General features: G+C 35.5%; 1 protein-coding gene across 22 annotated transcripts in view; it reads right to left on the bottom strand.

Moving 5' to 3' along the window:
* The window catches only part of VPS13B (vacuolar protein sorting 13 homolog B), a 777317-nt gene that overhangs the window by 549254 nt on the left and 212627 nt on the right, over positions 1–15436 (bottom strand). For 21 of the 22 annotated variants that reach the window (XR_011543460.1, XR_011543461.1, XR_011543462.1 and 18 more), the window contains 2 exons: positions 10353–10487; positions 9403–9576 (listed from right to left, as the gene is read on the bottom strand). Coding sequence is in view for 18 of the 22 variants with exons in the window: in XM_070631834.1 (XP_070487935.1) it covers positions 9403–9576; positions 10353–10487 (309 nt within the window). In the remaining 4 variants the exon portion in view is untranslated. Of the gene's footprint in view, positions 1–3563; positions 3830–9402; positions 9577–10352; positions 10488–15436 lie in introns of those variants that run through there. The other variant, XM_008526519.2, reaches the window with a different exon arrangement.

The raw sequence follows: 15436 nt of genomic DNA, 5'->3' as shown, positions 1-15436 counted from the left end.
GAAAACTTGCAATAAATATTTGTTAAATGAACGAATAAATGAATGATCGTACTAAAAAAAAGTGGCAATAAAAATATTAGAATGGCTGAGAAATACTGAAAAGTATTGGGGCTGGCCCCGTGGCCGAGCGGTTAAGTTCGTGCGCTCCGCTGCCGGCGGCCCAGTGTTTCGTTGGTTCGAATCCTGGGCGCGGACATGACACTGCTCATCAAACCACGCTGAGGCAGCGTCCCACGTGCCACAACTAGAAGGACCTACAACAAAGAATATACAACTATGTACTGGGGGACTTTGGGGAGAAAAAGGAAAAAAATAAAATCTTTAAAAAAAAAAAAAAATACTGAAAAGTATTCATTTACTTAAATAAAGATGAATTTGAGAATAAACCACAACACAAAGTAACCTCATGATCTGGAAAACAAAAAATGTTTCAATATGTATCTGCGTTAATATATATGAATATGTTTTATATATCTGTAAATTCCCTTAATTACTATTCTACGTAGAAATTTATATTTCTTGTACTTGAAGACATTGTGCTACGTTATTACAAGATATTTATTATTTAAACTTCTTCCCAAAAAATTATAATCGAAATGCACTTGGCAAATATTTTACCGAACCTTTTGTGTGCGTATGTGTATGTCTAAACGGAAATAAAAACAAATAAATAAAAAAAAATTTTGAACTAATTGGTAGGACAAGAAATTCTCTGTGCTACAAATGCAAAGTTCTCAAAAGGCTATGTCCTGGTAACCATCATAATCTTTTAGAAATTGTTTACATTATGATTAAAAATCACTTTGCTCCTATATTCCCAGAACTAGTTCGTATGGTAAAGAGATCAGTAAACTTACTTTTATGCGTAACATCTTTAACATTTGCTCCCCTTTCTGTGCTTGTGATTAAATGTAACATTTTGAAATCCCAAAGTTCTGAGAAAAACATAAATCCTTGTCTCACAGCTGCTGTTTGACTCTGGAAACACATGCATTTTCTTTTCAAGCATCTAACATCAAAACTCCCAAAGGGCTTGGACTGGAGAACACCTGCATCTCTTCATTTAGTTCCAATAACAGAGCCTAAACTCCAAAATTACAAAAATAGACTCTCTGTTCAGCTGTAGTTACATTTTGCCCCTAATTCCCGTGAACAAAAATGCTAGGAGCATGAAATCATTCAGGCAAGCTCTGTCATCAAGAGGATAAGATTTTTTGCACCAGAAGCCCAGTGGGAACATGATAGAAAACTGGCAACAATTACAGATAAAGTATATAGTCAAGTCCTCAGGGAGGAGAAAGGAAATGTAATAAGATAGATGGGTATAATTTTTACACATTTATGCCCAAACCACAAATGTGAATTGTCTTTAATTGCTACAATATATAAGCATTCTTATTCATGCATCCTGTCAAAAATACGAAAAACATAACTTCAAGGCAATTCCCTTAATTCTACATTATGAAGAGAATTTTTCTGAACAAAAAACATTTCCCATAATTTAAAATTTACAATCTAAAATACGGTTCCCATTTTAAAAACTCCTTAACAATTCATATTCCAACCAACCAACTCTGAATGGTGAAATAAGAGTGTGTGTGTTAGCTGGTCTGTTTTAATGAAGAGAATTAGCCCCCAATTTAACTATGAATTTTCAGACAGTAGAACTATAACTCTGACTTTCCTTGCCAATAATGATCAAAAGTTGCCTATATTTGATGGATAAAATATAAAATAACTTTTACTATATGACAATTCAGTAAAGTTAAAAACTTCGTATTTCTGAAACTGATTACCCCAGGGAATAGGAAGATTGACTTAAATTGTATTATATTTAAATGACATTTTAAGAAGAATACTTATTTTACATTATTTTAAAATAACATCATAATCACATAATTCTATTTTTCTAGTCTTAGGAAGAAAAAGTTACTTTAAGTTTTATTTATTAAAAGCAAATACAGCACATTCATCTTATTTGCACAAGCAACTACAGCCAAACAGATACCTTAAAAGATACCTTCTTTATTATTGGTGGACCAAAATCAATTAGATGAAATTTCATAGGAATAAGTGTGAAGTTCTTCAAGTAAATTCATAAACTAATGTAGACATATAAAATATGCAAAACTGTCTTAAGAGTAGTTTATGTCAAAAAGAACTCTGGTTTCCAGTGGCACATAAGCTCAAAACAAATAGTAACTAAATAGGAGTTCACTACTCAAATCTGGGAAATACACTCTGTACTTTGTGCTATGCAGAAGATTGTGGTAAATTTTAAAAGAGACGTTTTCAAACATGTAGTGGAAGTAATCAGTACGGCAATGCATCTGAAGACAAATCACATGGGAAATGACTAAATCTATTATGTTTAGCCTGGACTATTCAGTTTTTTAAAAAAAACACTTTTGAGGAACATCTACCATATACAAGGGAGAAAAAAGGAGCAATAGAGCTAGTTCTAAAATTTACAGCATTAAGAGAAACGCAGCACCATTAATTGAAATAGTGAGCAATAGAATACAAAATGGGGTAGGGGAGATTACATTGAGCTTCGTTGTAAACGTGTTAGGCACCGGTAAAACATCCATAGGGAAACAGTCAAGAAGTGGCTGAAATCTGGAATCTGGATTTCAAAAGAAAATAAATGTACACAGAGATATAAACATACGGTTGGTTGCTACAAACAGGACTGCTGATTAGATCATCCTAATAGTAAAAAGAGGACCAAGAACATAATCTCAGGAACAATGTATATTTAAGGCACAAAGGAAATAAATGTAGGGTAGTCCCCCTTATCTGAGGTTTTGCTTTCTGTGGTTTCAGTTTCTGGCAGTCAACCATGGTCCGAAAATATTAAATGGAAAATTACAGAAATAAACAATTTATAAATTTTAAATTGCATGTCATTCTGAACAGCATGATGAAATCTCACACCATCCCACTCCATCCCAACAGGGACATGAATCATCCTTTTGTCCAGCCCATCCACTTAGTCACAGATAACCATTAGTAATCAGTTCGACTGTCATAGTGTTGCCATGCTTGTGCTCAAGTAGCCCTTATTTTACGTAATAACGGCCCCAAAGCTCAAGAGCAGTGATGCTGGCAATTCCAATATGCCAAAGAGAAGATGGAGTCCTTCCTTTAAGTGAGACGGTGAAAGTTCTCAACTTAAGAAAAAAATCATACACTGAGGTTGCTAAGATCTATGGTAACTTTCATTACAGTACATTGTTATAACTGTTCTATTTTATTATTAGCTATTCTTGTTAATCTCTTACTGTGCCTAATTTACAAATTAAACTTTATCACAGATATGTATATACAGGAAAAATAGTATATACAGGGTTTGGTACTATCCACAGTTGCAGGCATCTACAGGGGGTCTTGGAAAGTATCCCTCATGAATAAGGGGGGACTACTGTATTTGAGGAAGGAAATGAAGATGGTTCAGCAAGGAGAACCAAGAAACTACATTGTTCTGGTGTCAAAAATTGTGAACCTAAGATTTTACTCTATCACAGTTTCATGAATGATATAGAAGACAGCAGACTCCTGAGTCAGAGACAAAGGACTTTATTACTCATGGCATAGCAAGCAGTATGAGTATCAGCATATTGGCATCAGTTCCCTTTGCCCCCAAGTTCCACAGAGGTGACGACAAAGATGTATCCAATGGATGCCTGCACATGCAGTAGGATGTATAATAAGAGATGAACTCTGAGTTGAGGAACCAAATTTTTTACAAAGGGCAGTAAGCATGCCTTTTATTGGCTCCAGAGGGACAGTAGATTTATCTTCCAAGTCTGTTCACCATACAAATTTCCTTGAAAAGACAGTCCAGAACAAAGGGCAGTCAGTGCCTCTATTCACAAGATGAAAGCCCTATAGAGAGTGATCTTAAAACTTGGAGGCCAAGAGAGACTAAAGTTTCAACAGGAAAGGTATGGTTATACAGTAAATGCCAAAGACTAAAGAGGAGGAACACTGAGAAAAGGAAATAAAATTAAGAAACATAAGAAAGTAATAAGTTTTATCAGGTATATTTAGGGCTAATATATTATTTCACATCACTTACAAGACTAAAACCAGACCAAGAAATGGAAAGTTACAGTCCAACAAATAGAGGATCTAACAGTAATTAGAACTGTCTAACAAAGAAAGATACTGGTAGATATTGTCTCCAATGGAAGATATGTACATAAGGGGAAGAAACACAGGGAGAGGAAGGAGAAGGTGGCTAACACATATTAAGGACTTACTCTTTATCTGTCAAACACCTGCATACCTTTGACCATCTGTCATAAATGTTCATTTATTCATTCATTCAACAAACAATTTCTCAAGCATGCCCTGTGTCAGGCAATGTTAGGCCCTAGAGATAAAATGATAAGCAACCAGTGACTAACTCTACCCTCCTGGAACTCACTGTCAAGTGGTGAAGATAGACAGTATTCAAATCACACAGCTATATAAATAAACACTGTCATTAAATGCTATGAAAGAAGAGCACAGTGAACTATGAACATGAATGTAACAGAGGTACTTAATCAAATTGGGTGGTGGGTGATAGGGTAAAGGAAGGTTTCCTTAAAGAGGTAGTAGATGAGCTAAGAGCTTAAGACTAAGCAGGAATTAAACAGGGATAAGGTAAAATGGTAAGGATAGTTGTAAGAATCCTAGTCAGAAAAGAACAAGATATGCAAAAGTATAACCATCATAGAGAAAATGAAAGGTGGTCAAGAGATTTGTAGCACACTGAGAGAGGGAGACATATAAAAAGGACTCCGAAGACTGGCTTAGAAATTGAAATGGAGGGCCTCTAAGTTCCTTTGATTCTAAGTTTATAGTACTTTGTGATCATTCCATATTCCTAAATAGCAGACCTCCCGAAATTTATTTATACATTAATACCAGGATTAACAGAGACTCAGAACTTTTTAACAAGCAGAACATGCTATAAATCATAGGCAAAATATAGCTTATGAAGAAGAGCCAAAGTCTATACTTAAAAGGGAAGAAAAATGTTTAGAACCCATTTTAAAATATTTTACATATCAGTTATAGTCACCCAGTGCTCCTATCTCTGAAGGAGCCAAAGAAGCATCTAGTTTCTCTATTTGACCCCTAATACCTACATAAGTATAAGAAATAGAAGCATCAATAAATGGTTCCCACGAATAGTAACAATGAATACAGAACATGGGCTGGCACACTGAAGGCTCCCACAAGAGCCTTCAGCTACTTCATTGTAATCAGAGTCAGTCAAGTAGAGAATGCAATCAAGGAGGGGAGAGGAAAAAATGCAAAGGGAGTTGCTGTGATTCCAAACACAAAGCAATGCTGTGACATCATGAAAGTGTGGCTCTTTTCACAGTGCTTAATATGAAGAAAGGAAGGAGCTCCTCATAGTTAAGGGCTTTTAGGGCTGGGGGATGCAATGTTTAGCAATATGGACCGTAAGTTTAAGAGACAACGTGATAAATAGCCTAGGACTGTGGGAAAATGTTATACAGTTAGAAGCCCCAGGTTCAAGTTCAGAGTCTGACTTGCTGGGCAACTGGACAAGTTCTGGGCCTCTATTTCCTCCTCTGTAAGACAGAAATAACATTTGCTCTGTTGGAAATGGTCTTGTTTTCTAAACAAATAAAAGAATTTATATGTAAGTGATCTTTAAATTGTAAAATACTATTTTTATAATGATTTTTACTAATGCCATTAATATTTCTCTCAGTCACATTAATACATAATTCCTATTAACAAAGCTGTCCATTCCCTCACATTCTGCAGTCAGAGTCAAAAAACTCTGCCTCTTTATCTAACTGAGCTTCTCTCAAAACTCACTTCCTAAATGACTTCTATATAATATTCACAACATTTGCTGGTCCCCAGTTTTAATCTCCCACCTTCGGTTTGGGAGCATACGCACAAAGCCAGCTGTCTTCCACATGTCATGCCCTGATATTCAGAAGCCAGTTAGAACGATCACTAAACTCCTCTGAAACACACAATTTGCCTCAAATCACTTAGCTGATCACTTACTACTCTACATTCCAATACTTCCCATTCAAATTCTATAAACCTATGAAAAACGTTCATTAACAACTTCATCTGGATATCTGTTTGAAGAAAAGGCAATAGGGATTATTTGTGCTTCCCTTTAATTGTTCATCTAGGATTTAATTACCCAGCATCATTTTTATTAAACATCAGGAAAGACTCTTGTTCTCTGTCATTTCCCTTCAGTGCTCCAGTCTCAAAACGAAAGAAAAGTAAATGTAATCATCACTCACTGGCTCATTCATTCACTAAATATTTGTTGATAGCCTACTATATGTGAGATATTGTTCTAGATACTAGGAATACAGCAGTGAGCAAAAAAGACAAAAATTCCTGCCCCAATGAAGCATAAATTCTAATAGCAGGAAAAAAAATCAACAAGATAAATCAGTAATATATATAGTATGATAGACTGTGATAAGTACTAAGAAAAACTAAAGAGTAGAGAAATAAGAAATACGTGTGAATGTGTGTGTGCATGTGCATGTGTGCAAGAAAGAGAAAAAAAATTATATACAGTGGCAAGGAAAGTACTTGCTCAAAGGACGATATTTCAGTAAAGTGTTGAAGGATTGTTACGAATTGTTTCATTTAAAATTCATTTGTTTATAATTTGTCTATACCATCAGTCATACATACACACACACACACACACACACACACACACACACACACACACACAAACATCTCCACTTTAAATCTTGTTACAGGAACATAAGATTAATCAGTATTATTTTAAAACTGGCTTTAAAAACATAATACATATGAGCTCTCTCATAACCATATCATAAATACCATATCATAAATTCCTAAACCATGAATGTGGGTGGCAGTTCAAGGTGGATGGAAAATTTAAATTTAAAAATGCCCTAAAGTATGTGAATGTAGTTTAAGTAAAAACACATTACAACTTAGGATTAAAACATACCCAAAGGAATATTTTCAAAGCACCAAATACATGATCATATTAAAATTTTACACACAAATCCATAAACATACCACTAAACGTAACACTAATGTTGAAGATTAGGTGAATTTCCTTAACAGCAAGAAAAAACGTAAAACTTTATCCTAGAAATATCACAGGTATAATTTTTTTATAATTGGTTACTTTAAGGCCCATATAAAAGGTTAAGAAATGCAAACATATTTTTGTGACCCTAGAAATGCATTTAAATTACAAAGAATAATACGAATATTGTTATAAGAAAGATCAGATTATTGTTTAAACAAGCTAGACTCATTAATTCATTCTGTGTACATCGCAAAACAAAAAAAATGAGACTGTAGAATTTAAGAATATGTAGTAGATTCAAATAAGCTTAGTTATTTCTTAGGTGTCAAAATTCTAACCAGACACTTTGGTCATTTTAGGAACATTTTAATGATGTGATGATTTGAAGACAAAACCTACCAAAAACTACTATATGGATAATTACACAATGGAGTTTACCAAACAACATATTAAAGGAATATGATTAAACAGCCATTAACAAAAGCATGATATTTATTTAATCAACAATCCCTTCTCTCTAAAACAAGGGTAGGCAAACTACATAGGCTGAATCTGGCCCACCTCCTATTTTTGTGAGTAAAATTTTATTGGAACACAGTCACATCCATTCATTTACATATTGTCTATAGCTGTTTGTGTGCTATCACAGCAGAACTGAATAGTTAACACAGAGACCGCATGGCTCACAAAGCCTAAAACATTAGTTATCTTGCTCTTTATTAAAATGTTTACCAACCACTACCTTAAAAGATTGGTAAGGGGCCAGCCAGGTGGTGCAGTGGTTAAGTTCGTGCATTCCACTTTGGCTGGTGGCCCCGGGGTTCACCTGGGTGTGGACCTAGGTACTGCTCATCAAGCCATGCTGTGACAGACATCCCACATATAAAGTAGAGGAAGATGGGCACAGATGCTGGCGGATGTTAGCTCAGGGCCAATCTTCCTCAAAAAAAAAAAAAGATTGGTAAAATCTTTTTCTTTCTTTCTTTCTTTTTTCGTGAGGAAGATTGGCCCTGAGCTAACATCCAGGCCAGTCTTCCTCTACTTTGTATATGGGATGCTGCCACAGAATGGCTTGATGAGCAGCACGTAAGTCTGTACCCAGGATCCGAACCCACGAATCCCAGGCCGCTGAAGCAGAGTGCATGAACTTAACCACTACACCACAGGGCCAGCCCCAAAAGATTGGTAAAATCTTTTACCCATAGTCACAGTCTTAGTCCGTTAACATTTGAAACCACTTCCTCACTGGCCAATTAATTCTAAAGAAAAAAAATCAGACCCCTTTCCCTTTTAAGAAACCTGTAAATAGCCATCTTATTTCTAGCCTCAGTGAAGGACCATCTTGGCTTTACTAACCTCATACTGACTAGGAAACTCATTGCTGGTATTGGTCTCTACTTGCCGTACATTTTTTACTCTTCCTTGATCCTTCTGGTATCTCCTCTCAACATGAGAGGTGTGGCTCTGCTATTAGGGTGTGAAACAAAATGAGACAGATTCTAGGCAAAGTGCTATTAGATAAAAATATAACTCTAAAAAGTAGCATCTTGACCTCAGAGTTGTCTTGGTTCCACCATCAACATCTTTTCTTTTTTGCAAAACTACAGAAGGCCCAAATATCTAATTTTAATAAGGCAAACTGTGGGTCACAAGGTGCTACTATTCCAAGAAAAATATTTTCTCTTTCCAATGTTTTAAATTTCTTTTACTCCTTTCTATGTATTACATGATACAGTATATTTTAAAACTCAGTTGGATTTGGTAGATATGAATCTCAGATTGTTATACATACAACAAAATTATCTCTCATAATTAATAAATACCTCTCATAATTAATTATAATAAAATAGGGGCTGGCCCAGTGGCACAGCAGTTAAGTTCACACGTTCTGCTTCGGTTGCCTGGGATTCACCAGTTTGGATCCCTGGTGTGGACCTACACACTGCTAGTCAAGACATGCTGTGGCAAGCATCCTACATATAAAGTAGAGAAAGATGGGCACGGATGTTAGCTGAGGGCCAGTCTTCCTCAGCAAAAAGAGGAGGATTGGCAGCAGATGTTAACTCAGGGCTAATCTTCCTCAAAGAAAAAAGAATAATAAAGTAAAATCATTATTGTTTGTAAACAAACGTCCATTTATCAAAAATGATACAAAAATGCTTCATTTGACTTCCCAAAGGGCACAACTCCAGAGATTATCCCAATGGATACAAATTGTTTAAAAAAAAAAAAAAAAAAAAAGGAAGAAAAAAAAAGTCCAATTTTAAAAGCCTTACTGGAAAAGGAAATGCAAAATAAATGAATAATGATAAGTTTGTACTTACCGGAATTGTGGCAGTAGTCCATATACTGTGGAACTTGGACTGTGAAGGCTAACAAATCTGGAGCTAAGAGAGATTCTGGCTTTCTACTCTCATTGAGCCACTTGCTGCTATGAAGATCTTTAGTGTCAGAGGGACCCTGAAGCAATGGAATCAACTTCTCTTTTCCACTATCACCTGAAGAGAAACATTTAGGAAAAAAATCATAAAATAAAATATAGGAGTAACTTGAGGAAGCTTGATCTTAAAATATTTTACTAACATTATAATATTTCAACTATATTTGGTAATTTTAGCTGTACATTTAGCTATAGTCTAAAGAGTATGACTGATAAAATTAAAAGCACTTTAACTCTTAAGAAATTAAGCTTTAGTATCTAGCTAATGAATGTACCACATGTTCAGAAAAGCTTATAAAAGGAAACAACATGAACACACTGTATTCTAAACATTCAAGGGAATCTATACCTCTTTAAACTTATCTAGAAATTTAGTTTTGCCCTGGAAAAAATTAAATTACAAATAGTTTAAGAAAAATATTATGAAATAAAGTTTTCGTAGAAAGGTGAAGTCAATTACAACCTTAAATTGAAAAACAGCTGGGTTTTCTGTTTATTATACTAACAATATTTTAATTTAATTGTTAAGTGTCATATATATCTATATCTCCTATTCCCCAAAAAAGTATGAGAATAAACTTTCCTTTAATTTTTATCCCTCATAACCACTCTTAAAATCATGCAGTTTTTTTCCTTAAATACAAATCAATTTACTAAAGTAAAGAAGTATCATCCTGCCACAATTAAAATTTTTTTTAGTAAAATAAAAAAATTTAAAACCTCTGATTCATAGGAACAATGAGTAAATTCTTGTTTCAGTAACGCTCCTTGTAAAACGCAAGGCCAATTCTCCTATACAGGCAATAAAGTTTTACACGGTCCAGCTGCACATACCTGGGGCTTTGGCACCAATTTTTATTGATCCCAGGGTCCCAGAGGCACATCTGACCAACGACGTGCTGCAGTACTTCAGCTCCACGTTCTGGACTGAGCCCTCAAGAGTTGGCAGCGGATTCTTAGATTTCACACCTAATAAAAGAAAACTGCAAATGTACTAGCCGATTGAATTTAAATAATTTTTATACTCCTTCACCAAGGCATTTAAACTTAATTATACTTTAATTATCTACCTCAGATGTTCTTACAGTATTTGTGTTAGGTTTCATAGTTTAGTGTTTAGGAGGTGAAAGGATGCAATTTTAAAAGAAATGGGCTAAACTCTCATAACTATATTTATGCAGTCAGCTCTTCATTAGTCAAGCTCAAGAAATAAAAGTAAATATTTTAAACAAATATTTGCTTAAAAAACAGGAGACTTTAAAAAATATTTGGTTTTAGAATATAGAATAAGATTTTCATTTCTGAAACAAATTTAACTTATAAATTGAGTTTCATTTAGGCAGAGACATTTAATTTAAACAGTAAACTTCTTAAATAAACAGATCCCTCAAAACATCTTGGTCAGGTAGAGTGGGGAGAGAGAAACAAGATAGCTCGAAACAGCTCCTAAGGTTAAAATACAATAGCTTATAAGCAAAACTGACATGCCACATATAGATAAAAGTCAAAGGGATTCTATATCAATTAACCAAAAAAGTGAATACTAACGTCTCTACTCCATGCTACTTGCTGAAGAACATAAAAGCACAGAAGGGAACAATTACCATGAAATAAATGGTAGGGAAATTTAATTCAAAAGGGAGAAATTCATTTTGGCCCTGGAGAGTAGGTGACAATTAAACAGGCAGAGAAACCTTAAGAACATTATACCCACAATATTGCGAATCACTAAAATGATAATGACGACGATGAAGAACTCTAATCAACTAACATTTACTGAGGACATACTATGTGTTATGCATGTTATTTCATTCAATCCTCACAACAGGCCTATAGTAAAGATGTATATTATCCTCATTTTCAGATTAGGATACATGGATTAGAAGAGTTACGTAATTTTCTTTTTTTTTTTGGAAGATTAGCCCTGAGCTAACTGCTGCCAATCCTCTTCTTTTTGTTGAGGAAGACTGGCCCTGAGCTAACATCCATGCCCATCTTCCTCCACTTTATATGTGAGACTCCTACTACAGTATGGCGTGCCAAGCGGTGCCATGTACACACCCAGGATCTGAACCGGCAAACCCTGGGCCACCAAGAAGCAGAACGTTCAAACTTAACCGCTGCACCCCTGGGCTGGCCCCAAGTTACATAATTTTTACTCAAAATCCTACAGTTAGCAATCAAAGAGTTAGAGTGTTTAACACAATGTGACCCCATCACAGAACACTGTACAACTCATTTTGCCTATATTCGTACATCTACCAACATAATTTCCCTTCTTTTACCCATTCCACACTTTGATCAAATATATACTATCCTTCATATTTGAAACTCCTTTCAGCAAAACTACATGTGAATAATTAAGAAAACCATAAACTATGATAGCTATATTAAACATTATTAGGAAATCTTTGATCTAAACTTTAGTGTGCTCAAGAAGCCCCATAATCCTCCAAGAGTCTTCCTGAGTTGTGGCCCAGGAATCTGCAGCCTGGTTAAATGGTTTGCAAACGGTTAGAGGACATCATCTTAAGACACCTTCTCACACAGTAAGCCTTACTTCAGAAGGACCTACTATTAATTTACTAATTTCCATTTGGCTGTTATACAAACCTGTATTCATTGGTTAATATTTTCCAACATTCACTACTTAGGTTGTTTCCATTTGAAGTGGTATCCGTTATCCTCAGAGTAGGAGTCTAAAATGTGTATTTTACATTTTTATATATTTTTCTATGTTTTTATCAAATTCTCAAAATCCCTAACTCAAAAAACTTAAGAGGCAGTATCTCAGAAAATTTGAGGATGCCAACAATACTTATACAAACATAGTAGTAGTAATAATAGTAGTAGCAGTGATACTAGTTATCATAGCACTAGCTATCAATGAGCACTTACCAAGTGCCATGCACTATGTCTAGTTTGTTATTTTATTTATTCATCACATGGGGAAAAAAAAACCCAAGGTGGTAATTACTATTCCCATTTTACAAACGGGAAAACCAAGACTTAGAGAAATAAGGATTTTGCCCAAGGCTCAAGTTAGAAAGTGGCAAGGCCTGGATCACATTTCTTCTTATAAGAAAGGAAGCTGGGGCTGGCCCCGTGGCCGAGTGGTTAAGTCTGTGCGCTCCGCTGCAGGCGGCCCAGTGTTTCGTTGGTTCGAATCCTGGGCGCGGACATGGCACCGCTCATCAAACCACGCTGAGGCAGCGTCCCACATGCCACAACTAGAAGGACCCACAACGAAGAATATACAACTATGTACTGGGGGGCTTTGGGGAGAAAAAGGAAAAAATAAAATCTTTAAAAAAAAAAAAAAAAAAAAAAGAAGGAAGCTGAGCTATCCTACATCTACTGAGGTTGCAAGAAATTACCATCAGTCGGTAATTTACCCTGCTCCGATCATTACGTTAGATGATGATGTTGTTAGTGCCGTCAAGTTGATTCTGACTCCTAGCGACCCTGTGTACAGCAGAGTGGAAAGCTCCGGGCAGTCTTTTTGCCCCATCCTCTCACCTTCTGGCACTTTGTATCAGACAATGCTTCACTGCTATTCATAGGGTTTTCATGGCCAATTTGTTCTGAAGTGAGTGACCAGGTCCTTCTTCCTAGTCTGTCTTAGCCTGGAAGCTCCACTGAAATCTATCCATCATGGGTGACCCCGCTGATATTTCAAATACGGGTGGCACAGCTTTCAGCAACACGCAGCCACCACAGTATGACAACTGACACACAGGTGGTATAAAACCTGAGCCTCAGCAGTGAGAGTGCCAAATCCTAACCACTAGACCACTAGGGCTAGCTATCATTAGATGAGGACAGGGACACAAACTGGAGTACTATATTCCCCTAGCCCTCAAGTCCCTCAGTCAGACTCTCATTCTATGCCAATTTTTCAAAAAATATAAAGAGCCTACACAGCAGTCAGCAGACAAGAGCTACTGAAAGATGCTCTCAAGGGTTGCTGATAGTGTTCAGAACCAAAAGAATTGAATTAGTTTTTGGTAGGTGCAAAAAGCAAAAGAATATAAATAGGTCAAAATGGCTTTGCTTTTAAATTATTTTATAGCACTGCTCTTTTACAGTTTAAAAAGTTTGGGACTCTATCGTGAATCACAAATAGTAGGTCTGTGTTAATATCTAATGAATGCTATATATAAGACTCTTCTCAGAAGAAGTTGCCTGAAACTTCTTCTAATAAAAATCTCATATCCTTAAATAAAGCATCTTGGTTTAGACTAATACTATCAAGAACTTAGTTCACATTTTTATGATCACTACATTTCTCATATATTTTAAAACTTGTTTTAATAACTACAACGTCATTACACATAATTTCTTCAGAAATTCTTTATAAAGTAATTAGTTTTTAATGCCACAAGCTCAGATTTTAAAAAAATTATAGTTATCTCTTGATAAATTTCAACAAGATTGGTACCATATTATTTTTTACTAGTAAAAGTAATATTGGTACCATAAACTATGGACTTTGGGTGATTATGATGTGTCAACATAGGTTCACCAATTTTAACAAATGTACCACTCTGGTGGGGGATATTAATTTTGGGGGAGGCTCGAAGGTATAGGGGCAGAAGATATAAGGAATATCTCTGAATTTTCCCTTCAATTTTGCTGTGAACCTAAAACTTCTCTAAAAACAACAAAGCATTTATAAAAAAACAATCTTGTTTACTTCCCACTCCACCTTCAAACCAAAATTTGTAAAGCACCCCACACATAAGCACTAGGAAGGGAGAGAGGAGAGGTGTCTTGGCAATACACAACTCAGGGCACCACTCGCATTGTGCTCTACATGAAAGCTGCTTTCTGAGACTGTGAAAGGAAATTTCCTGTTAGGGACACAACATGGAGAAACAAAAAGAGCAATTGCTCTGAAACTAAAAAAGCATGGCTTTGGCTATAGGCTGCATTAAGTATCTAGTAAGTAGGTAGCTTAAGGCAAGCTAGTATTTAGTATTGTTACATGTGGAGGCCAAAATACTGTAAACACTGTAGCTACTGTTTAAGGTATTTAACTCTGAGAAATCAGCTGAACTTTATACAGAACTTAATTTAGAGAAGAGGTGGAATATTTTGGTAAGAGGTACACTCAGCTGACATGAGTCAATAGGACCATTACAAGGCATTGACAATATCTTACATTTGAAATGATGCCTTTACAAAGCATTGTTACAAATATTTACTCAAATCTTGCTGTTACAGTCCACTAGAGGAAGAGAAAAGGGAATCCCTAAGGCACTGCAGTTGAAATACAATTTAACATTGTACACACTATCGATGGAATAATTTAAAAGAATTTTTGTGTTACAATTTAATATGAAATAATGTACTGCTATTTCTTCTCCTTGTAGTACTTTTCTGAAAAATATCAACTCCTAACAAATATTCTTAGCCCTATGGTGCACCATTAACCCTAATTCTTTTTCCACCAACTTTCTTCCCTGCCATAATTCTTCCATCCTCACTGAGACCTTAACCCTCAACATCTACTCTCCAGTGTTCAGTCATCAACTTATGATCACTCCTATAATTACCATGTACAAATTAAAAGACAAACTAACGAGAATGACCTGTACATCTGTGTGGAAGTAAAAGATTAAGGAGTCAAACCATATGTAAGTGTACCTTTGTTCCTTCCTTAACCACCACCAAAAGACTGTTAAGAAAAATTTTTAGGGCTCTAAACCAATAAATAAATAAAAATGAAAAGACAAAAGCTGAATGTGCAGCTCTCGAAGAGGCAGGAGCTGTCATAAAAATTTTGGAGGATGGATATTTGATGAACAAGTAGCAATGAGATGACTTAGTAGAACACAGAAAAGTGTCCGTGAGTAAACTAAGAAGCAAGTTGATCTTCAGTAAGCCCTGGAAAGATAAGATTTAAAGAAAACAGG

Source organism: Equus przewalskii, chromosome 8, assembly GCF_037783145.1.
Source record: "Equus przewalskii isolate Varuska chromosome 8, EquPr2, whole genome shotgun sequence".
In the NCBI taxonomy this organism is placed as follows: domain Eukaryota; kingdom Metazoa; phylum Chordata; class Mammalia; order Perissodactyla; family Equidae; genus Equus; species Equus przewalskii.
The sequence above is the reverse complement of the archived record's forward strand: the minus strand, read 5'-3'. Positions and strand labels throughout refer to the sequence as shown.